The 18,169-nt window shown below is 53.2% G+C and overlaps 1 protein-coding gene across 4 annotated transcripts in view; it reads left to right on the forward strand.

Moving 5' to 3' along the window:
* Positions 1-7,927: 7,927 nt before the first annotated feature.
* LOC141148128 (claudin-6-like) overlaps positions 7,928-18,169 on the forward strand; it is a 69,945-nt gene continuing 59,703 nt past the window's right edge. The window contains exon 1 of one of the 4 annotated variants that reach the window (XM_073635302.1): positions 7,928-8,222. Coding sequence is in view for 1 of the 4 variants with exons in the window: in XM_073635300.1 (XP_073491401.1) it covers positions 9,719-9,795 (77 nt within the window). In the remaining 3 variants the exon portion in view is untranslated. The other 3 variants (XM_073635303.1, XM_073635300.1, XM_073635304.1) reach the window with 3 other exon arrangements.

Here is an 18,169-nt window from a genome sequence, read left to right on the forward strand (position 1 = left end):
TTCTGAAAGATAAAACGTGCATTTTATATACAACTATAGAGATCAGATCAACATGAGGGACAACGGAGGAGGAATGAGGAGGAATGAGGGACAACGGAGGAGGAATGAGGGACAACGGAGGAGGAATGAGGAGGAATGAGGGACAACGGAGGAGGAATGAGGGACAACGGAGGAGGAATGAGGGACGAATGAGGAGGAATGAGGGACAACGGAGGAGGAATGAGGAGGAATGAGGGACAACGGAGGAGGAATGAGGGACAACGGAGGAGGAATGAGGGACGAATGAGGAGGAATGAGGGACAACGGAGGAGGAATGAGGAGGAATGAGGGACAACGGAGGAGGAATGAGGAGGAATGAGGGACAACGGAGGAGGAATGAGGGACAACGGAGGAGGAATGAGGAGGAATGAGGGACAACGGAGGAGGAATGAGGGACAACGGAGGAGGAATGAGGGACAACGGAGGAGGAATGAGGGACAACGGAGGAGGAATGAGGAGGAATGAGGGACAACGGAGGAGGAATGAGGGACAACGGAGGAGGAATGAGGGACGAATGAGGAGGAATGAGGGACAACGGAGGAGGAATGAGGAGGAATGAGGGACAACGGAGGAGGAATGAGGAGGAATGAGGGACAACGGAGGAGGAATGAGGGACAACGGAGGAGGAATGAGGAGGAATGAGGGACAACGGAGGAGGAATGAGGGACAACGGAGGAGGAATGAGGAGGAATGAGGGACAACGGAGGAGGAATGAGGGACAACGGAGGAGGAATGAGGAGGAATGAGGAGGAATGAGGGACAACGGAGGAGGAATGAGGAGGAATGAGGGACAGCGGAGGAGGAATGAGGAGGAATGAGGGACAACGGAGGAGGAATGAGGGACAACGGAGGAGGAATGAGGAGGAATGAGGGACAACGGAGGAGGAATGAGGGACAACGGAGGAGGAATGAGGAGGAATGAGGGACAACGGAGGAGGAATGAGGAGGAATGAGGGACAACGGAGGAGGAATGAGGGACAACGGAGGAGGAATGAGGGACAACGGAGGAGGAATGAGGGACAACGGAGGAGGAATGAGGAGGAATGAGGGACAACGGAGGAGGAATGAGGGACAACGGAGGAGGAATGAGGGACAACGGAGGAGGAATGAGGGACAACGGAGGAGGAATGAGGAGGAATGAGGGACAACGGAGGAGGAATGAGGGACAACGGAGAAGGAATGAGGAGGAATGAGGGACAACGGAGGAGGAATGAGGGACAACGGAGGAGGAATGAGGAGGAATGAGGGACAACGGAGGAGGAATGAGGAGGAATGAGGGACAACGGAGGAGGAATGAGGGACAACGGAGGAGGAATGAGGGACAACGGAGGAGGAATGAGGAGGAATGAGGGACAACGGAGGGGGAATGAGGAGGAATGAGGGACAACGGAGGAGGAATGAGGAGGAATGAGGGACAACGGAGGGGGAATGAGGAGGAATGAGGGACAACGGAGGAGGAATGAGGAGGAATGAGGGACAACGGAGGAGGAATGAGGAGGAATGAGGGACAACGGAGGGGGAATGAGGAGGAATGAGGGACAACGGAGGAGGAATGAGGAGGAATGAGGGACAACGGAGGAGGAATGAGGAGGAATGAGGGACAACGGAGGAGGAATGAGGGACAACGGAGGAGGAATGAGGGACAACGGAGGAGGAATGAGGAGGAATGAGGGACAACGGAGGGGGAATGAGGGACAACGGAGGAGGAATGAGGGACAACGGAGGAGGAATGAGGGACAACGGAGGAGGAATGAGGAGGAATGAGGGACAACGGAGGAGGAATGAGGGACAACGGAGGAGGAATGAGGAGGAATGAGGGACAACGGAGGAGGAATGAGGGACAACGGAAGAGGAATGAGGAGGAATGAGGGACAACGGAGGAGGAATGAGGGACAACGGAGGAGGAATGAGGAGGAATGAGGGACAACGGAGGAGGAATGAGGAGGAATGAGGGACAACGGAGGAGGAATGAGGGACAACGGAGGAGGAATGAGGAGGAATGAGGGACAACGGAGGAGGAATGAGGGACAACGGAGGAGGAATGAGGAGGAATGAGGGACAACGGAGGAGGAATGAGGAGGAATGAGGGACAACGGAGGAGGAATGAGGAGGAATGAGGGACAACGGAGGAGGAATGAGGGACAACGGAAGAGGAATGAGGAGGAATGAGGGACAACGGAGGAGGAATGAGGAGGAATGAGGGACAACGGAGGAGGAATGAGGGACAACGGAGGAGGAATGAGGAGGAATGAGGGACAACGGAGGAGGAATGAGGGACAACGGAGGAGGAATGAGGAGGAATGAGGGACAACGGAGGAGGAATGAGGGACAACGGAGGAGGAATGAGGAGGAATGAGGAGGAATGAGGGACAACGGAGGAGGAATGAGGAGGAATGAGGGACAGCGGAGGAGGAATGAGGAGGAATGAGGGACAACGGAGGAGGAATGAGGGACAACGGAGGAGGAATGAGGAGGAATGAGGGACAACGGAGGAGGAATGAGGGACAACGGAGGAGGAATGAGGAGGAATGAGGGACAACGGAGGAGGAATGAGGAGGAATGAGGGACAACGGAGGAGGAATGAGGGACAACGGAGGAGGAATGAGGGACAACGGAGGAGGAATGAGGGACAACGGAGGAGGAATGAGGAGGAATGAGGGACAACGGAGGAGGAATGAGGGACAACGGAGGAGGAATGAGGGACAACGGAGGAGGAATGAGGGACAACGGAGGAGGAATGAGGAGGAATGAGGGACAACGGAGGAGGAATGAGGGACAACGGAGAAGGAATGAGGAGGAATGAGGGACAACGGAGGAGGAATGAGGGACAACGGAGGAGGAATGAGGGACAACGGAGGAGGAATGAGGGACAACGGAGGAGGAATGAGGAGGAATGAGGGACAACGGAGGAGGAATGAGGGACAACGGAGAAGGAATGAGGAGGAATGAGGGACAACGGAGGAGGAATGAGGGACAACGGAGGAGGAATGAGGAGGAATGAGGGACAACGGAGGAGGAATGAGGGACAACGGAGAAGGAATGAGGAGGAATGAGGGACAACGGAGGAGGAATGAGGGACAACGGAGGAGGGTTGAGGAGGAATGAGGAGGAATGAGGGACAACGGAGGAGGAATGAGGGACAACGGAGGAGGAATGAGGAGGAATGAGGGACAACGGAGGAGGAATGAGGGACAACAGAGGAGGAATGAGGAGGAATGAGGGACAACGGAGGAGGAATGAGGGACAACGGAGAAGGAATGAGGAGGAATGAGGGACAACGGAGGAGGAATGAGGGACAACGGAGGAGGGTTGAGGAGGAATGAGGGACAACGGAGGAGGGTTGAGGAGGAATGAGGAGGAATGAGGGACAACGGAGGAGGAATGAGGGACAACGGAGGAGGAATGAGGAGGAATGAGGGACAACGGAGGAGGAATGAGGGACAACAGAGGAGGAATGAGGAGGAATGAGGGACAACGGAGGAGGAATGAGGAGGAATGAGGGACAACGGAGGAGGAATGAGGGACAACGGAGGAGGAATGAGGAGGAATGAGGGACAACGGAGGAGGAATGAGGGACAACAGAGGAGGAATGAGGAGGAATGAGGGACAACGGAGGAGGAATGAGGGACAACGGAGGAGGAATGAGGGACAACGGAGGAGGAATGAGGAGGAATGAGGGACAACGGAGGAGGAATGAGGAGGAATGAGGGACAACGGAGGAGGAATGAGGAGGAATGAGGGACAACGGAGGAGGAATGAGGAGGAATGAGGGACAACGGAGGAGGAATGAGGAGGAATGAGGGACAACGGAGGAGGAATGAGGAGGAATGAGGGACAACGGAGGAGGAAAGAGGGACAACGGAGGAGGAATGAGGAGGAATGAGGGACAACGGAGGAGGAATGAAGAGGAATGAGGGACAACGGAGGAGGAATGAGGAGGAATGAGGGACAACGGAGGAGGAAAGAGGGACAACGGAGGAGGAATGAGGGACAACGGAGGAGGAAAGAGGGACAACGGAGGAGGAATGAGGGACAACGGAGGAGGAATGAGGGACAACGGAGGAGGAATGAGGGACAACGGAGGAGGAATGAGGAGGAATGAGGGACAACGGAGGAGGAAAGAGGGACAACGGAGGAGGAAAGAGGGACAACGGAGGAGGAATGAGGGACAACGGAGGAGGAAAGAGGGACAACGGAGGAGGAATGAGGAACAACGGAGGAGGAATGAGGAGGAATGAGGGACAACGGAGGAGGAATGAGGAGGAATGAGGGACAACGGAGGAGGAATGAGGGACAACGAAGGAGGAATGAGGGACAACGGAGGAGGAATGAGGGACAACGGAGGAGGAATGAGGGACAACGGAGGAGGAATGAGGAGGAATGAGGGACAACGGAGGAGGAATGAGGGACAACGGAGGAGGAATGAGGAGGAATGAGGGACAACAGAGGAGGAATGAAGAGGAATGAGGGACAACGGAGGAGGAATGAGGAGGAATGAGGGACAACGGAGGAGGAATGAGGGACAACGGAGGAGGAATGAGGGACAACGGAGGAGGAATGAGGGACAACGGAGGAGGAATGAGGGACAACGGAGGAGGAATGAGGAGGAATGAGGGACAACGGAGGAGGAATGAAGAGGAATGAGGGACAACGGAGGAGGAATGAGGAGGAATGAGGGACAACGGAGGAGGAATGAGGGACAACGGAGGAGGAATGAGGGAGAACGGAGGAGGAATGAGGGAGAACGGAGGAGGAATGAGGAGGAATGAGGGACAACGGAGGAGGAATGAGGGACAACGGAGGAGGAATGAGGGACAACGGAGGAGGAATGAGGAGGAATGAGGGACAACGGAGGAGGAATGAGGGACAACGGAGGAGGAATGAGGGACAACGGAGGAGGAATGAGGGACAACGGAGGAGGAATGAGGGACAACGGAGGAGGAATGAGGAGGAATGAGGGACAACGGAGGAGGAATGAGGGACAACGGAGGAGGAATGAGGGACAACGGAGGAGGAATGAGGGACAACGGAGGAGGAAAGAGGGACAACGGAGGAGGAATGAGGGACAACGGAGGAGGAATGAGGGACAACGGAGGAGGAATGAGGAGGAATGAGGGACAACGGAGGAGGAATGAGGGACAACGGAGGAGGAATGAGGAACAACGGAGGAGGAATGAGGAACAACGGAGGAGGAATGAGGGACAACGGAGGAGGAATGAGGAACAACGGAGGAGGAATGAGGGACAACGGAGGAGGAATGAGGAACAACGGAGGAGGAATGAGGGACAACGGAGGAGGAATGAGGAGGAATGAGGGACAACGGAGGAGGAATGAGGGACAACGGAGGAGGAATGAGGAGGAATGAGGGACAACGGAGGAGGAATGAGGAGGAATGAGGGACAACGGAGGAGGAATGAGGGACAACGGAGGAGGAATGAGGAGGAATGAGGGACAACGGAGGAGGAATGAGGGACAACGGAGGAGGAATGAGGAGGAATGAGGGACAGAGGGACATCCCTCCAAATCAGGGACAGTTGGTTATATATTTCTATAGGGGAGTCTGTGCACCGTAGGAGCTTACACTCCATGTATTGTAGTATAGGGGGGTTCCATCATCATACATGGGAAGGGGAGTCCATGTCTGGTTATGGGGCGTCCTACCCTGATCCGGCCAGGAAGTGACATGTGATTGGTTGCTATGGGTTACCACACTCTGCAGATCGCAGCATGACCCTGGACAACAGAGCTGACGCTCTATCCCAGGCTCTCCGGAGGGGGGAGGGGATAATGTGTATCCGGAGACGTTCCGCTCTGATCGGGATAATGAGGGAGATTATCTCTGGAATCCGAAAATTACATCTAACAATCCGTAACACTCCAGACATCCCCCATCCCCCCCCCACCGAGAGACAAACCGTACTCCTCTGAATACTGCCCCCCCAACTCCACCGATACCTGGAGTGTATACTCCACCTCCTAATCATTGAGCTCTACCCCCTAATCATAGAGCTCCACCCCCTAATCATAGCACCCCACCCCCAACCATTGAGCTCCACCCCCAATCATAGAGCCCCACCCCCTAATCATAGAGCACCACCCCTAATCATAGAGCCCCACGCCCCAATCATAGAGCTCCACCCCCTAATCATAGAGCCCCATGCCCCAATCATAGAGCTCCACCCCCTAATCATAGATCCCCACCTCCTAATCATAGAGCCCCACCCCCAATCATAGAGCCCCACCCCCTAATCATAGAGCACCACCCCTAATCATAGAGCCCCACGCCCCAATCATAGAGCTCCACCCCCTAATCATAGAGCCCCACGCCCCAATCATAGAGCTCCACCCCCTAATCATAGAGCCCCACCCCCTAATCATAGAGCCCCACCCCCCAATCATAGAGCCCCACCCACAATTATAGAGCCCCACTCCAAATATGGACCCCCACAGCCCAATCATAGAGCTCCACCACCTAATCGTAGAGCTCCACCCCCTAATCACAGAGCACCACCGCCTAATCATAGAGCCCCACCCCCTAATCATAGAGCTCCACCCCTAATCATAGAGCTCCACCCCCTAATCATAGAGCCCCATGCCCCAATCATAGAGCTCCACCCCCTAATCATAGAGCCCCACCTCCTAATCATAGAGCCCCACCCCCTAATCATAGAGCACCACCCCTAATCATAGAGCCCCACGCCCCAATCATAGAGCTCCACCCCCTAATCATAGAGCCCCACCCCCTAATCATAGAGCCCCACCCCCCAATCATAGAGCCCCACCCACAATTATAGAGCCCCACTCCAATTATGGACCCCCACCCCCAATCATAGAGCTCCACCACCTAATCGTAGAGCTCCACCCCCTAATCACAGAGCACCACCGCCTAATCATAGAGCCCCACCCCCTAATCATAGAGCTCCACCCCTAATCATAGAGCTCCACCCCTAATCATAGAGCTCTATCCCCAATCATAGAGCCCCACCCCCCAATTATAGCACTCCTGCCACAATCATTGAGCTAATCATAGAGCTCCACCCCCAATCATAGAGCCCCACCCCCAATCATAGAGCTCCTGCCACAATCATAGAGCTACCCCCCAATCATTGAGCTCCACCCCCCAATCATAAGAGTACCACCTCCATTCATAGCACTGCACCCCCAATCATAGAGCTCCAGGGGTGAAGGACACTGAATGGAGACCAGTGGAGGGATTGGTAGAGAGGGGTGGAGGACACTGAATGGAGACCAGTGGAGGGATTGGTAGAGAGGGGTGGAGGACACTGAATGGAGACCAGTGGAGGGATTGGTAGAGAGGGGTGGAGGACACTGAATGGAGACCAGTGGAGGGATTGGTAGAGAGGGGTGGAGGACACTGAATGGAGACCAGTGGAGGGATTGGTAGAGAGGGGTGGAGGACACTGAATGGAGATCAGTGGAGGGATTGGCAGAGAGGGGTGGAGGACACTGAATGGAGACCAGTGGATGGATTGGTAGAGAGGGGTGGAGGACACTGAATGGAGATCAGTGGATGGATTGGTAGAGAGGGGTGGAGGACACTGAATGGAGATCAGTGGAGGGATTGGTAGAGAGGGGTGGAGGACACTGAATGGAGACCAGTGGAGGGATTGGCTGAGAGGGGTGGAGGACACTGAATGGTTGGTAAAGTGGATGAGTCTTGCAGCCGCATTCATTATGGACTGAAGGGGGAGGAGTCTATGTAAACGTAATCCAATGAGGAGGGAGTTGCAGTAGTCGAGGTGAGAGATGACCAGGGAGTGAATTCGAAGCTTGGTGGTGTCATTAGTTAAAAAGGGGCGTATTCTGGAAATGTTGCGGAGGCGGCATGATTTGGACAGGGATTGGATGTGGGCCTGAAAGGACAGTTCAGAGTCTAAGGTCACCCCTATCACCGTGGCATATGGGGACGGACTGATAGATGTGCCATTGATCTTGACAGAGAAGTCAGGGGAAGGGGCACGTGGGGGAGGAAATATTAGGAGCTCAGTTTTAGATAGATTGAGTTTGAGGAAGTGGTATGACATCCAGGCTGATCCAGGGAGGACGTGTGGATCGAGAATAGTAGAAGTCCAAGGACAGAACCTTGAGGGACCCCTACTGGTAAGAGGAGTTGGAGAAGAGGAAGTGGAGTTGTAAGTGACACTGAAGGTGCGGTGAGATAGGTAAGATTCGAACCAACGCAGGGGTGGATCCAGAGTCTAGTCTCGGGAGGGGCACTGCCAGAAAATACGTTTTTTTGTGGGCAATTTATCAAGGAAATGGCTGGTGTTGGCGCTTCAATTATTCCAGCACCATGGTTGTTATTTCTATTAATATATTGTAATATAACATTTAATGGTTCAACTCACCATAATGCAGAATCAGTGGGAGCCCTGAGCGTGTCACTTGCCACCGTCGCCTGGCACACATTGCGGATTATCACTTGCCACGTCACCTGCCACATGTTGCAGATTGTCACTTGCCTGCCACTAGATGCGGATTGTCACCTGCCACATGTTGCTGATTGTCACTTGCCACGTCACCTGCCACACGTTGCAGATTGTCACTTGCCACGTTACTGGCCACACATTGCGGATTGTCACTTGCCACGTCACCTGCCACCAGATGCAGATTGTCACTTGCCACGTCACCGGCCACACATTACGGATTGTCACTTGCCACGTCACCTGCCACCAGATGTGGATTGTCACTTGCCACGTCACCTGCCACACATTGCGGATTGTCACTTGCCTGCCACCAGATGCAGATTGTCACCTGCCACATGTTGCGGATTGTCACTTGCCACGTCACCTGCCACCAGATGTGGATTGTCACTTGCCACGTCACCTGCCACACCTTGCACATTGTCACTTGCCACGTCACTTGCCACACATTGCAGATTGTCACATCACCTGCCACCAGATGCAGATTGTCACTTGCCACGTCACCTGACACCTTGCGGATTGTCACATAGCTGCTAAGGTGGTGTTTTGCTTGCCTCCTTTCAGATCAGGCAGCAGAAAGATAATGTAATCTCTCTGCTGCCCACACTGCCTGTTCATTGAAGGCAGAAGTTACTGCAGGGATGCGGGGCAGTGAGAGATGATGTCATCTCTCTGCTCCCCTGCACGCCGGCTTGCTGATTGGCCAGCCACCCCCACTCACACCACCTAGCCTGCTCTCACCCGCCCAAGCCGCCCGGTCCTCCCGCGGAGCCACCCGCTCCCGCATCCGCTCGGGGAGCCGCCCGCTCCCGCATGCGCTCGGGGAGCCGCCCGCTCCCTCATCCGCTCGGGGAGCCGCCCGCTCCCTCATCCGCTCGGGGTGCCGCCCGCTCCCTCATCCGCTCGGGGAGCCGCCCGCTCCTGCACCCGCTCGGGGAGCCGCCCGCTCCCTCATCCGCTCGGGAAGCCGCCCGCTCCCGCACCCGCTCGGGGAGCCGCCCGATCCCTCATCCACCCGCTCTCTCACCCGTCCGGCCCGCAACAAATTTCTCGGGGATGGCAATTGCCCCGTTGCCCCCCCCCCCTGGATCCGCCCCTGAACCAACGAAGAGTGCAGCCATGGAGACCAAGCAAATTGAGTTTTTTGAGAAGGAGGGGGTGGTCAACTGTATCAAAGGCAGCAGAAAGGTCCAAGAGTAAGAGTATGGAATTTGGAGGCAAAAGGGAGTAAAGAGATGGGTCTTAGCATCACATTTTTTAAGTTATTCTTCAGTACGAAAACAGACAGAGGCGGAAATATTACACCCAAACTGTGAGTATTATTTTGGGGTTAGCAAAGTGTCTCAATGACCTAAAAAAAAACAAAAAAACATTGGTCGCCGGACTCCCGCTTTAAGATTGGTGGGGTCTAGTGAGGCCTTTTTTGGTATGGTAGTGACTAGCGCATGTTTCAGAGGGTTGGGGAAGATGCCAGTAGAGAGTGAGAGGTTGAAGATATGAGTTTAGGAGTTTAGGATAGAGTCAGATGGTGACCGTAGTATTTGAGAAGGAACAGGGTCCAGGGGGCAGGAGGTTAGGTGGGCATTAGAAAAAAGTTTAGTGACTTCCTCTGTAGTAGCTGGGTTGAAAGAGGGAAGTATTGGTTGTGCAGGAGGACAAGGAATGTAAAGTGAGGGAGATGTCCGTAGAGCGGAGATCTTGAGAGGAATGGTTTCAATCTTATTTTTGAAGTGATTAGCAATCTCCTAGGCAGTGTGTAAGTTAGTTGGAGGCGGTAGTGGAGGACGAAGTAGAGTGGTAAAGGTAGAAAAGAGTTGACGGGGACTGTGTGAGAGGGTGTTAATGAGAGTGATAAAGTAGGTCTGTTTGGCAGTGTGGAGGCAGGAATGGTATTTTTGGAGGGCAGATTTATATTGGCTGAAATCTTGCTGTGACTTAGTCTTACGTCACAGGCCCTTAAGAGGGCAGCTACGTTTTTTGAGGCTTCTGGTATTGTCTCTCTGCCAGGGTTGTAGCGGTCGGGGCCTGATTCTGTGCGTAGTGAGGGGGGCGAAGGTATCCAGGGTGGATGACAGTGAACTGTTGTAGACAGAAGTGGCCAGGTTGGGGCAGGACAAGGATGAGATTTTGTCGTAGAGACAGTCTGTAGCAGAAAAATGAAAGAGAAGGGTTAAGCTGGTGAAGGTTTCTACGGGTAATAGTTTGGTAGTTGGAAGGCAAGGAGGAGGCAGACAAGGCGAGAGTGAAAGTAATAAGGTGGTGATCAGAGAGAGGAAAAGGAATATTGGAGAGGTTGGAGAGGTTGTGCAGAGTGCATAGGTAGGAGAATAAGAGGTCAAAGCAGTTGCCAACAGAGTGAGTAGAAGCGCTTGTCCATTGTTTTAGGTCAAAAGAGGAGGTTAGGCTCAGCAGCTTAGAAGTAGCGGGAGTGTTAAGATTAACAGGGATGTTGAAGTCCCCAAGAATGATTTTTGGAATTTCAGAAGAGAGAAAGTAGGGTAGCCAGGCAGAGAAGTCTTCAAGGAAGTTTGATACCGGTCCAGGGGGCCGATAGATCACAGCAATTCTCAACGAAACTGGAGAAAATAGACGAATACAGAGAGCTTCAAATGAAGAGAGGGACAGAGAGGGGGTGGATGAAGAACCTGAAAAGTGCTTTGAGGGGATAGGAGGATTCCAACACCACCTCCTTTCCGTCCACTAGGCCTGGGAGAGCGAGTCCACAGGAGGCCACCATAGGAGAGAGAAGCAGGAGAAGGAAGGTCGGATTCTTGAATCCAGGTCTCAGTAATTGCAGGTAGGTTCAGGGAGTTTGTGATAAATAGGTCATGGACGGTGGTGAGTTTGTTACAAACAGAGCGGACATTCCAAAGGGCACAGGAGAAGTTCTAGGCTGAAGAGGAATAGAAATGAGATTGTGTGGATTGCGGCTGCTATCAGAGGATGGGGGGTGCTGGGTATGTTGGCCGAAGGTAAATGATGGCGGTCCAGGTTTTGGGGAAATATCTCCAGAAGTTAGGGGAAGCAGAAGGGTGGGAGAGGTGATATGGGAGTGTGACTTGTGTGTGTGTGTGTGTGTGTGGGGGGGCACATCTCGCTTTGTGCATTCGCTGAAGTGCTGAGCAGAAGTGTAATACTTAATCCAATATGAATACTTTATCCAAGATGATATTTGCCAATGCAATCCCAGCCTGTGCAAACCCCAGCTCCACCCCCAATCATTGAGCTCCACCCCCAATCATAGAGCCCCACCCCAAATCTTAGAGTTCCACCTCCATTCATAGCACTGCACCCCCAATCATAGAGCTCCACCCCTAATCATAGAGCTCCACCCCCAATCATAGAGCTCCACCCCCCAATCATAGAGCTCCACCCCCAATTATAGAGCTCTAGCCCCAATCATAGAGCTCCACCCCCAATCATAGAGCTGTATCCCCAATCATAGATCTCCACCCCCAATCATAGAGCTCCACCCCAATCATAGAGCCCCACCCCCAATCATAGCACTAAACCCCCCATCATAGAGCTCCACCCCCAACCACAGAGCTCCACCCCCAATCATAGAGCCCCACCCCCAATCATAGAGTTCCACCCCAATCATAGAGCTCCATCCCCAATCATAGAGCTCCACCCCCTAATCATAGAGCTCCACCCCATTCATAAAGCCCCACCCCCAATCATAGAGCCTCACCCCCAATCATAGAGCTCCACCCCATTCATAAAGCCCCACCCCCAATCATAGAGCCTCACCCCCAATCATAGAGCTCCACCCCCTAATCATAGAGCCCCACCCCCAATCATAGAGCTCCACCCCAATCATAGAGCCCCACCCCCAATCATAGAGCTTCTGCCCCTATCATAGAGCTACACCCCCAATCATAGAGCCCCACCCCCAATTTTAGAGTTCCACCTCCATTCATAGCACTGCACCCCCAATCATAGAGCTCCACCCCCTAATCATAGAGCTCCACCCCCAATCATAGAGCTCCACTCCCCAATCATAGAGCTCCACCCCCAATCATAGAGCTCCACCCCCAATCATAGAGCTCTATCCCCAATCATAAAGCTCCACCACCAATCATATAGCCCTACCCCCAATCTTAGAGTTCCACCTCCATTCATAGCACTGCACCCCCTAATCATAGAGTTCCACCCCCAATCATAAAGCTCCACCCCCAATCATAGAGCTCTATCCCCAATCATAGAGCTCTATCCCCAATTATAGAGCTCCACCCCAATCATAGAGCCCCACCCCAATCATAGAGCCCCACCCCCAATCATAGCACTAAACCCCCCATCATAGAGCTCCACCCCCAATCACAGAGCTCCACCCCCAATCATAGAGCTCTATCCCCAATCATAGAGCTCTATCCCCAATTATAGAGCTCCACCCACAATCATAGAGCTCCACCCCAATCATAGAGCCCCACCCCCAATCATAGCACTAAACCCCCCATCATAGAGCTCCACCCCCAATCACAGAGCTCCACCCCCAATCATAGAGCCCCACCCCCAATCATAGAGTTCCACCCCAGTCATAGAGCTCCATCCCCAATCATAGGGCTCCACCCCCTAACCATAGAGCCCCACCCCTTTTATAAAGCCCCACCCCCCAATCATAGAGCTCCACCCCCTAATCATAGAGCCCCACCCCCAATCATAGAGCTCCACCCCCAATCATAGAGCCCCACCCCCAATCATAGAGCTCTTGCCCCTATCATAGAGGAACACCCCCAATCATTGAGCTCCACCCCCAATCATAGAGCCCCACCCCCAATCTTAGAGTTCCACCTCCATTCATAGCACTGCACCCCCACTCATAGAGCTCCACCTCCTAATCATAGAGCTCCACCCCCAATCATAGAGCTCCACCCCCCAATCATAGAACTCCACCCCCAATCATAGAGCTCCACCCCCTATTCATAGAGCTCCACTCCCTAATCATAGAGCTCCACCCCTCAATCATAGCACTGCACCCCAAATCATAGAGCTCCCCCCAATCATAGAGCTCCACCCCCAATTATAGAGCCCCACTCCCTAATCATAGAGCTCTGCCCCCAATCATACAGCTTCATCCCCAACCATAGAGCTCCATCCCCTAATCATAGAGCTCCACCCCCAATCATGGAGCCCCACCCCCAATTATAGAGCTCCACCCCAATAATATCACTGCACCCCCAATCATAGAGCTCCACCCCCCAATCATAGAGCTCCACCTCCTAATCATAGAGCTCCACCCCCAATCATAGAGCTCCACCTCCTAATCATAGAGCTTCGCCCCCAATCATAGAGCTTCATCCCCAATCATAGAGCTCCACCCCTAATCATAGAGCTCCACCCCAATCATAGAGCCCCACCCCCTAATCATAGAGCTCCACCCCCCAATCATAGAGCTCCACCTCCAATCATAGAGCTCGACCCCCCAATCATAGCACTCCACCTCCCCAATCATTGGGCTCTACCCCCCAATCATAGAGCTCCACCCCCCAATCATAGAGCTCCACCTCCTATCATAGCAATGCACCCCCAATCATAGAGCTCCACCCCCAATCATAGAGCTCCACCCCCAATCATAGAGCTCCTATCATAGCAATGCACCCCAGTCATCACACTGCACCTCCAGGCACAGCATTGAACCACAATCACCTCACTGCACCCCGATCCTCACACTGAGCTGTGACCCCAATGATGTCAGACTGATAGTCGCATCCGATTACCGATAGACCCCATTTACACCTGGGTGACACATTACTTTTCTCACTGCATTATTGGTGTGTTTGTCTCACATTAGCACAGGCCATCCCATTCACTTCAATACATCGCCCTCTGCGCCCGACATGCTCCATAGTAGCTCATCTACCTGTTTTGGCATTGAGCCAACAATGCGTTGTACTGTATTTTGTTGTGCGACAAAACGTGGGACCGCTACCTGCGTCTAGGGTGCCAATGAGAAAGAATGACTCCTCCAGCGTGGAACGCCGAATAACCTCCCACCGATGTCTGATACACATTGAGACCAAACCTCACCATGAAAAAGCCTGAAGAGGTCTTCCACACCTCGTGCCTCATAGTATATCATTATATATCTACTGAGAAAATATCCAATTCTGACCGAGGAGATGAGGCCTCACATTCCACCATATATAAGACATGGGGGGGGGGGGGCACTCAGGGCAGATATGGAAGATATTCCCTCTCAGTGTCATTCGGGGTCATGAGACGGTCAGGCTGTTGTTAATAAATGACCAAGAGTTCCTAGGTGTGGCTGTCCAGAGGGGTCAGAAGAATGAAGCACAGCGGGGGTGGGTGGGAATTGCTCTTTAAACATTTCCAGAGGCAGACACACATATACTAACCACCTACAGACAAACATCCCCCGATCTCCAGTCTGCCACCATATCCAATGACCATACACCTGCCAGACCCAACAACCACCCATCCAACCCTCAGACTATAGCCAGATGCAACAACCACCCATCCAACCCCCAGACTACTGCCAGACCCAACAACCACCCATCCAGCCCTCAGACAACTGCGAGACCCAACAACCACCCATCCAACCCCCAGACTACTGCCAGATGCAACAACCACCCATCCAATCTCCAGACTACTGCCAGACCGAAAAACCACCCATCCAATCCCCAGACTACTGCCAGACCCAACAACCACCCATCCAGCCCTCAGACGACTGCCAGACCCAACAACCACCCATCCAACCCCCAGACTACTGCCAGACCCAACAACCACCCATCCAATCTCCAGACTACTGCCAGACCCAACAACCACCCATCCAACCCCCAGACTACTGCCAGACCCAATAACCACCCATCCAATCCACAGACTACTGCCAGACCCAACAACCACCCATCCATTCTCCAGACTACTGCCAGACCCAACAACCACCCATCCAACCCTCAGACTATAGCCAGACCCAACAACAACCCATCTAACCCCCAGACTACTGTCAGACCCAACAGCCACCCATCCAACCCCCAGACTACTGCCAGACCCAACAACCACCCATCCAATCCACAGACTACTGCCAGACCCAACAATCACCCATCCAATCTCCAGACTACTGCCAGACGCAACAATCACCCATCCAACCCTCAGACTATAGCCAGACCCAACAACCACCCATCTAACCCCCAGACTACTGCCAGACCCAACAACCACCCATCCAATCCACAGACTACTGCCAGACCCAACAACCACCCATCCAATCTCCAGACTACTGCCAGACCCAACAACCACCCATCCAACCCTCAGACTATAGCCAGACCCAACAACCACCCATCCAACCCCCAGACTACTGCCAGACCCAAAAACCACCCATCCAACCAATCCAGACTACTTCCAGACCCAACAACCACCCATCTAATCTCCAGACTACTGCCAGACCCAACAACCACCCATCTAATCTCCAGACTACTGCCAGACCCAACAACCACCCATCTAATCTCCAGACTACTGCCAGACCCAACAACCACCCATCTAATCTCCAGACTACTGCCAGACCCAACAACCACCCATCCAACCCCCAGACTACTGCCAGACCCAGCAACCACCCATCCAATCCACAGACTACTGCCAGACCCAACAACCACCCATCCAATCTCCAGACTACTGCCATACCCAACAACCACCCATCTAATCTCCAGACTACTGCCAGACCCAACAACCACCCATCTAATCTCCAGACTACTGCCAGACCTAAAAACCACCCATCTAATCTCCAGACTACTGCCAGACCCAACAACCACCCATCTAACACCCAGACTACTGCCAGACTCAACAACCACCCATCTAACCCTCAGACTACTGCCAGACCCAACAACCACCCATCTAACCCCCAGACTAATGCGAGACCCAACAACCACCCATCTAACCCCCAGACTACTGCCAGACCCAACAACCACCCATCTAATGGGGCGTACACACGGTTGGACTTTTCGGCTACAAATCCGGCAGACAATCCGATCGTGTGTGGGCTTCCCCGAACTTTCAGTGGACTTTTCCAGTCACAAATCTGACGGACTTTAGATTTGGAACTTGCTTCAAATCTTTACGTCGTAACTCCGCCGGACCCAGAAATCCGCTCATCTGTATGCTAGTCCGACGGACGAAAACCGACGCTAGGGCAGCTGTCTCCAGACTACTGCCAGACCCAACAACCATACATACAATCTCCAGACTACTGCCAGACCCAACAACCACCCATCTAATCTCCAGACTACTGCCAGACCCAACAACCACCCATCTAATCTCCAGACTACTGCCAGACCCAACAACCACCCATCTAATCTCCAGACTACTGCCAGACCCAACAACCACCCATCAAATCTCCAGACTACTGCCAGACCCAACAACCACACATCTAATCTCCAGACTACTGCCAGACCCAACAACCACCCATCCAACCCCCAGACTACTGCCAGACCCAGCAACCACCCATCCAATCCACAGACTACTGCCAGACCCAACAACCACCCATCCAATCTCCAGACTACTGCCATACCCAACAACCACCCATCCAATTTCCAGACTACTGCCAGACCCAACAACCACCCATCCAACCCTCAGACTATAGCCAGACCCAACAACCACCCATCCAACCAATCCACAGACTATTGCCAGACCAACAACCACCCATCTAATCTCCAGACTACTGCCAGACCCAACAACCACCCATCAAATCTCCAGACTACTGCCAGACCCAACAACCACACATCTAATCTCCAGACTACTGCCAGACCCAACAACCACCCATCCCATCTCCAGACTACTGCCAGACCCAACAACCACCCATCTAATCTCCAGACTACTGCCAGACCCAACAACCACACATCTAATCTCCAGACTACTACCAGACCCAACAACCACCCATCCAATCCACAGACTACTGCCAGACCCAACAACCACCCATCCAATCTTCAGACTACTGCCAGACTCAACAACCACCCATCCAACCCTCAGACTACTGCCAGACCCAACAACCACCCATCCAACCCCCAGACTACTGCCAGACCCAACAACCACCCATCTAATCTCCAGACTACTGCCAGACCCAACAACCACCCATCTAATCTCCAGACTACTGCCAGACCCAACAACCACACATCTAATCTCCAGACTACTGCCAGACCCAACAACCACCCATTCAATCCACAGACTACTGCCAGACCCAACAACCACCCATCCAATCCACAGACTACTGCCAGACCCAACAACCACCCATCATACCAATCCACAGACTACTGCCAGACCCAACAACCACCCATCTAATCTCCAGACTACTGCCAGACCCAACAACCACCCATCTAATCTCCAGACTACTGCCAGACCCAACAACCACCCATCTAATCTCCAGACTACTGCCAGACCCAACAACCACCCATCCAATCCGCAGACTACTGCCAGACCCAACAACCACCCATCCAATCCACAGACTACTGCCAGACCCAACAACCACCCATCCAATCTCCAGACTACTGCCAGACCCAACAACCACCCATCCAATCCACAGACTACTGCCAGACCCAACAACCACCCATCCAATCCACAGACTACTGCCAGACCCAACAACCACCCATCCAATCTCCAGACTACTGCCAGACCCAACAACCACCCATCCAATCCACAGACTACTGCCAGACCCAACAACCACCCATCTAATCTCCAGACTA

This window comes from Aquarana catesbeiana, linkage group LG06 (genome assembly GCF_042186555.1).
Source record: "Aquarana catesbeiana isolate 2022-GZ linkage group LG06, ASM4218655v1, whole genome shotgun sequence".
NCBI lineage: Eukaryota > Metazoa > Chordata > Amphibia > Anura > Ranidae > Aquarana > Aquarana catesbeiana.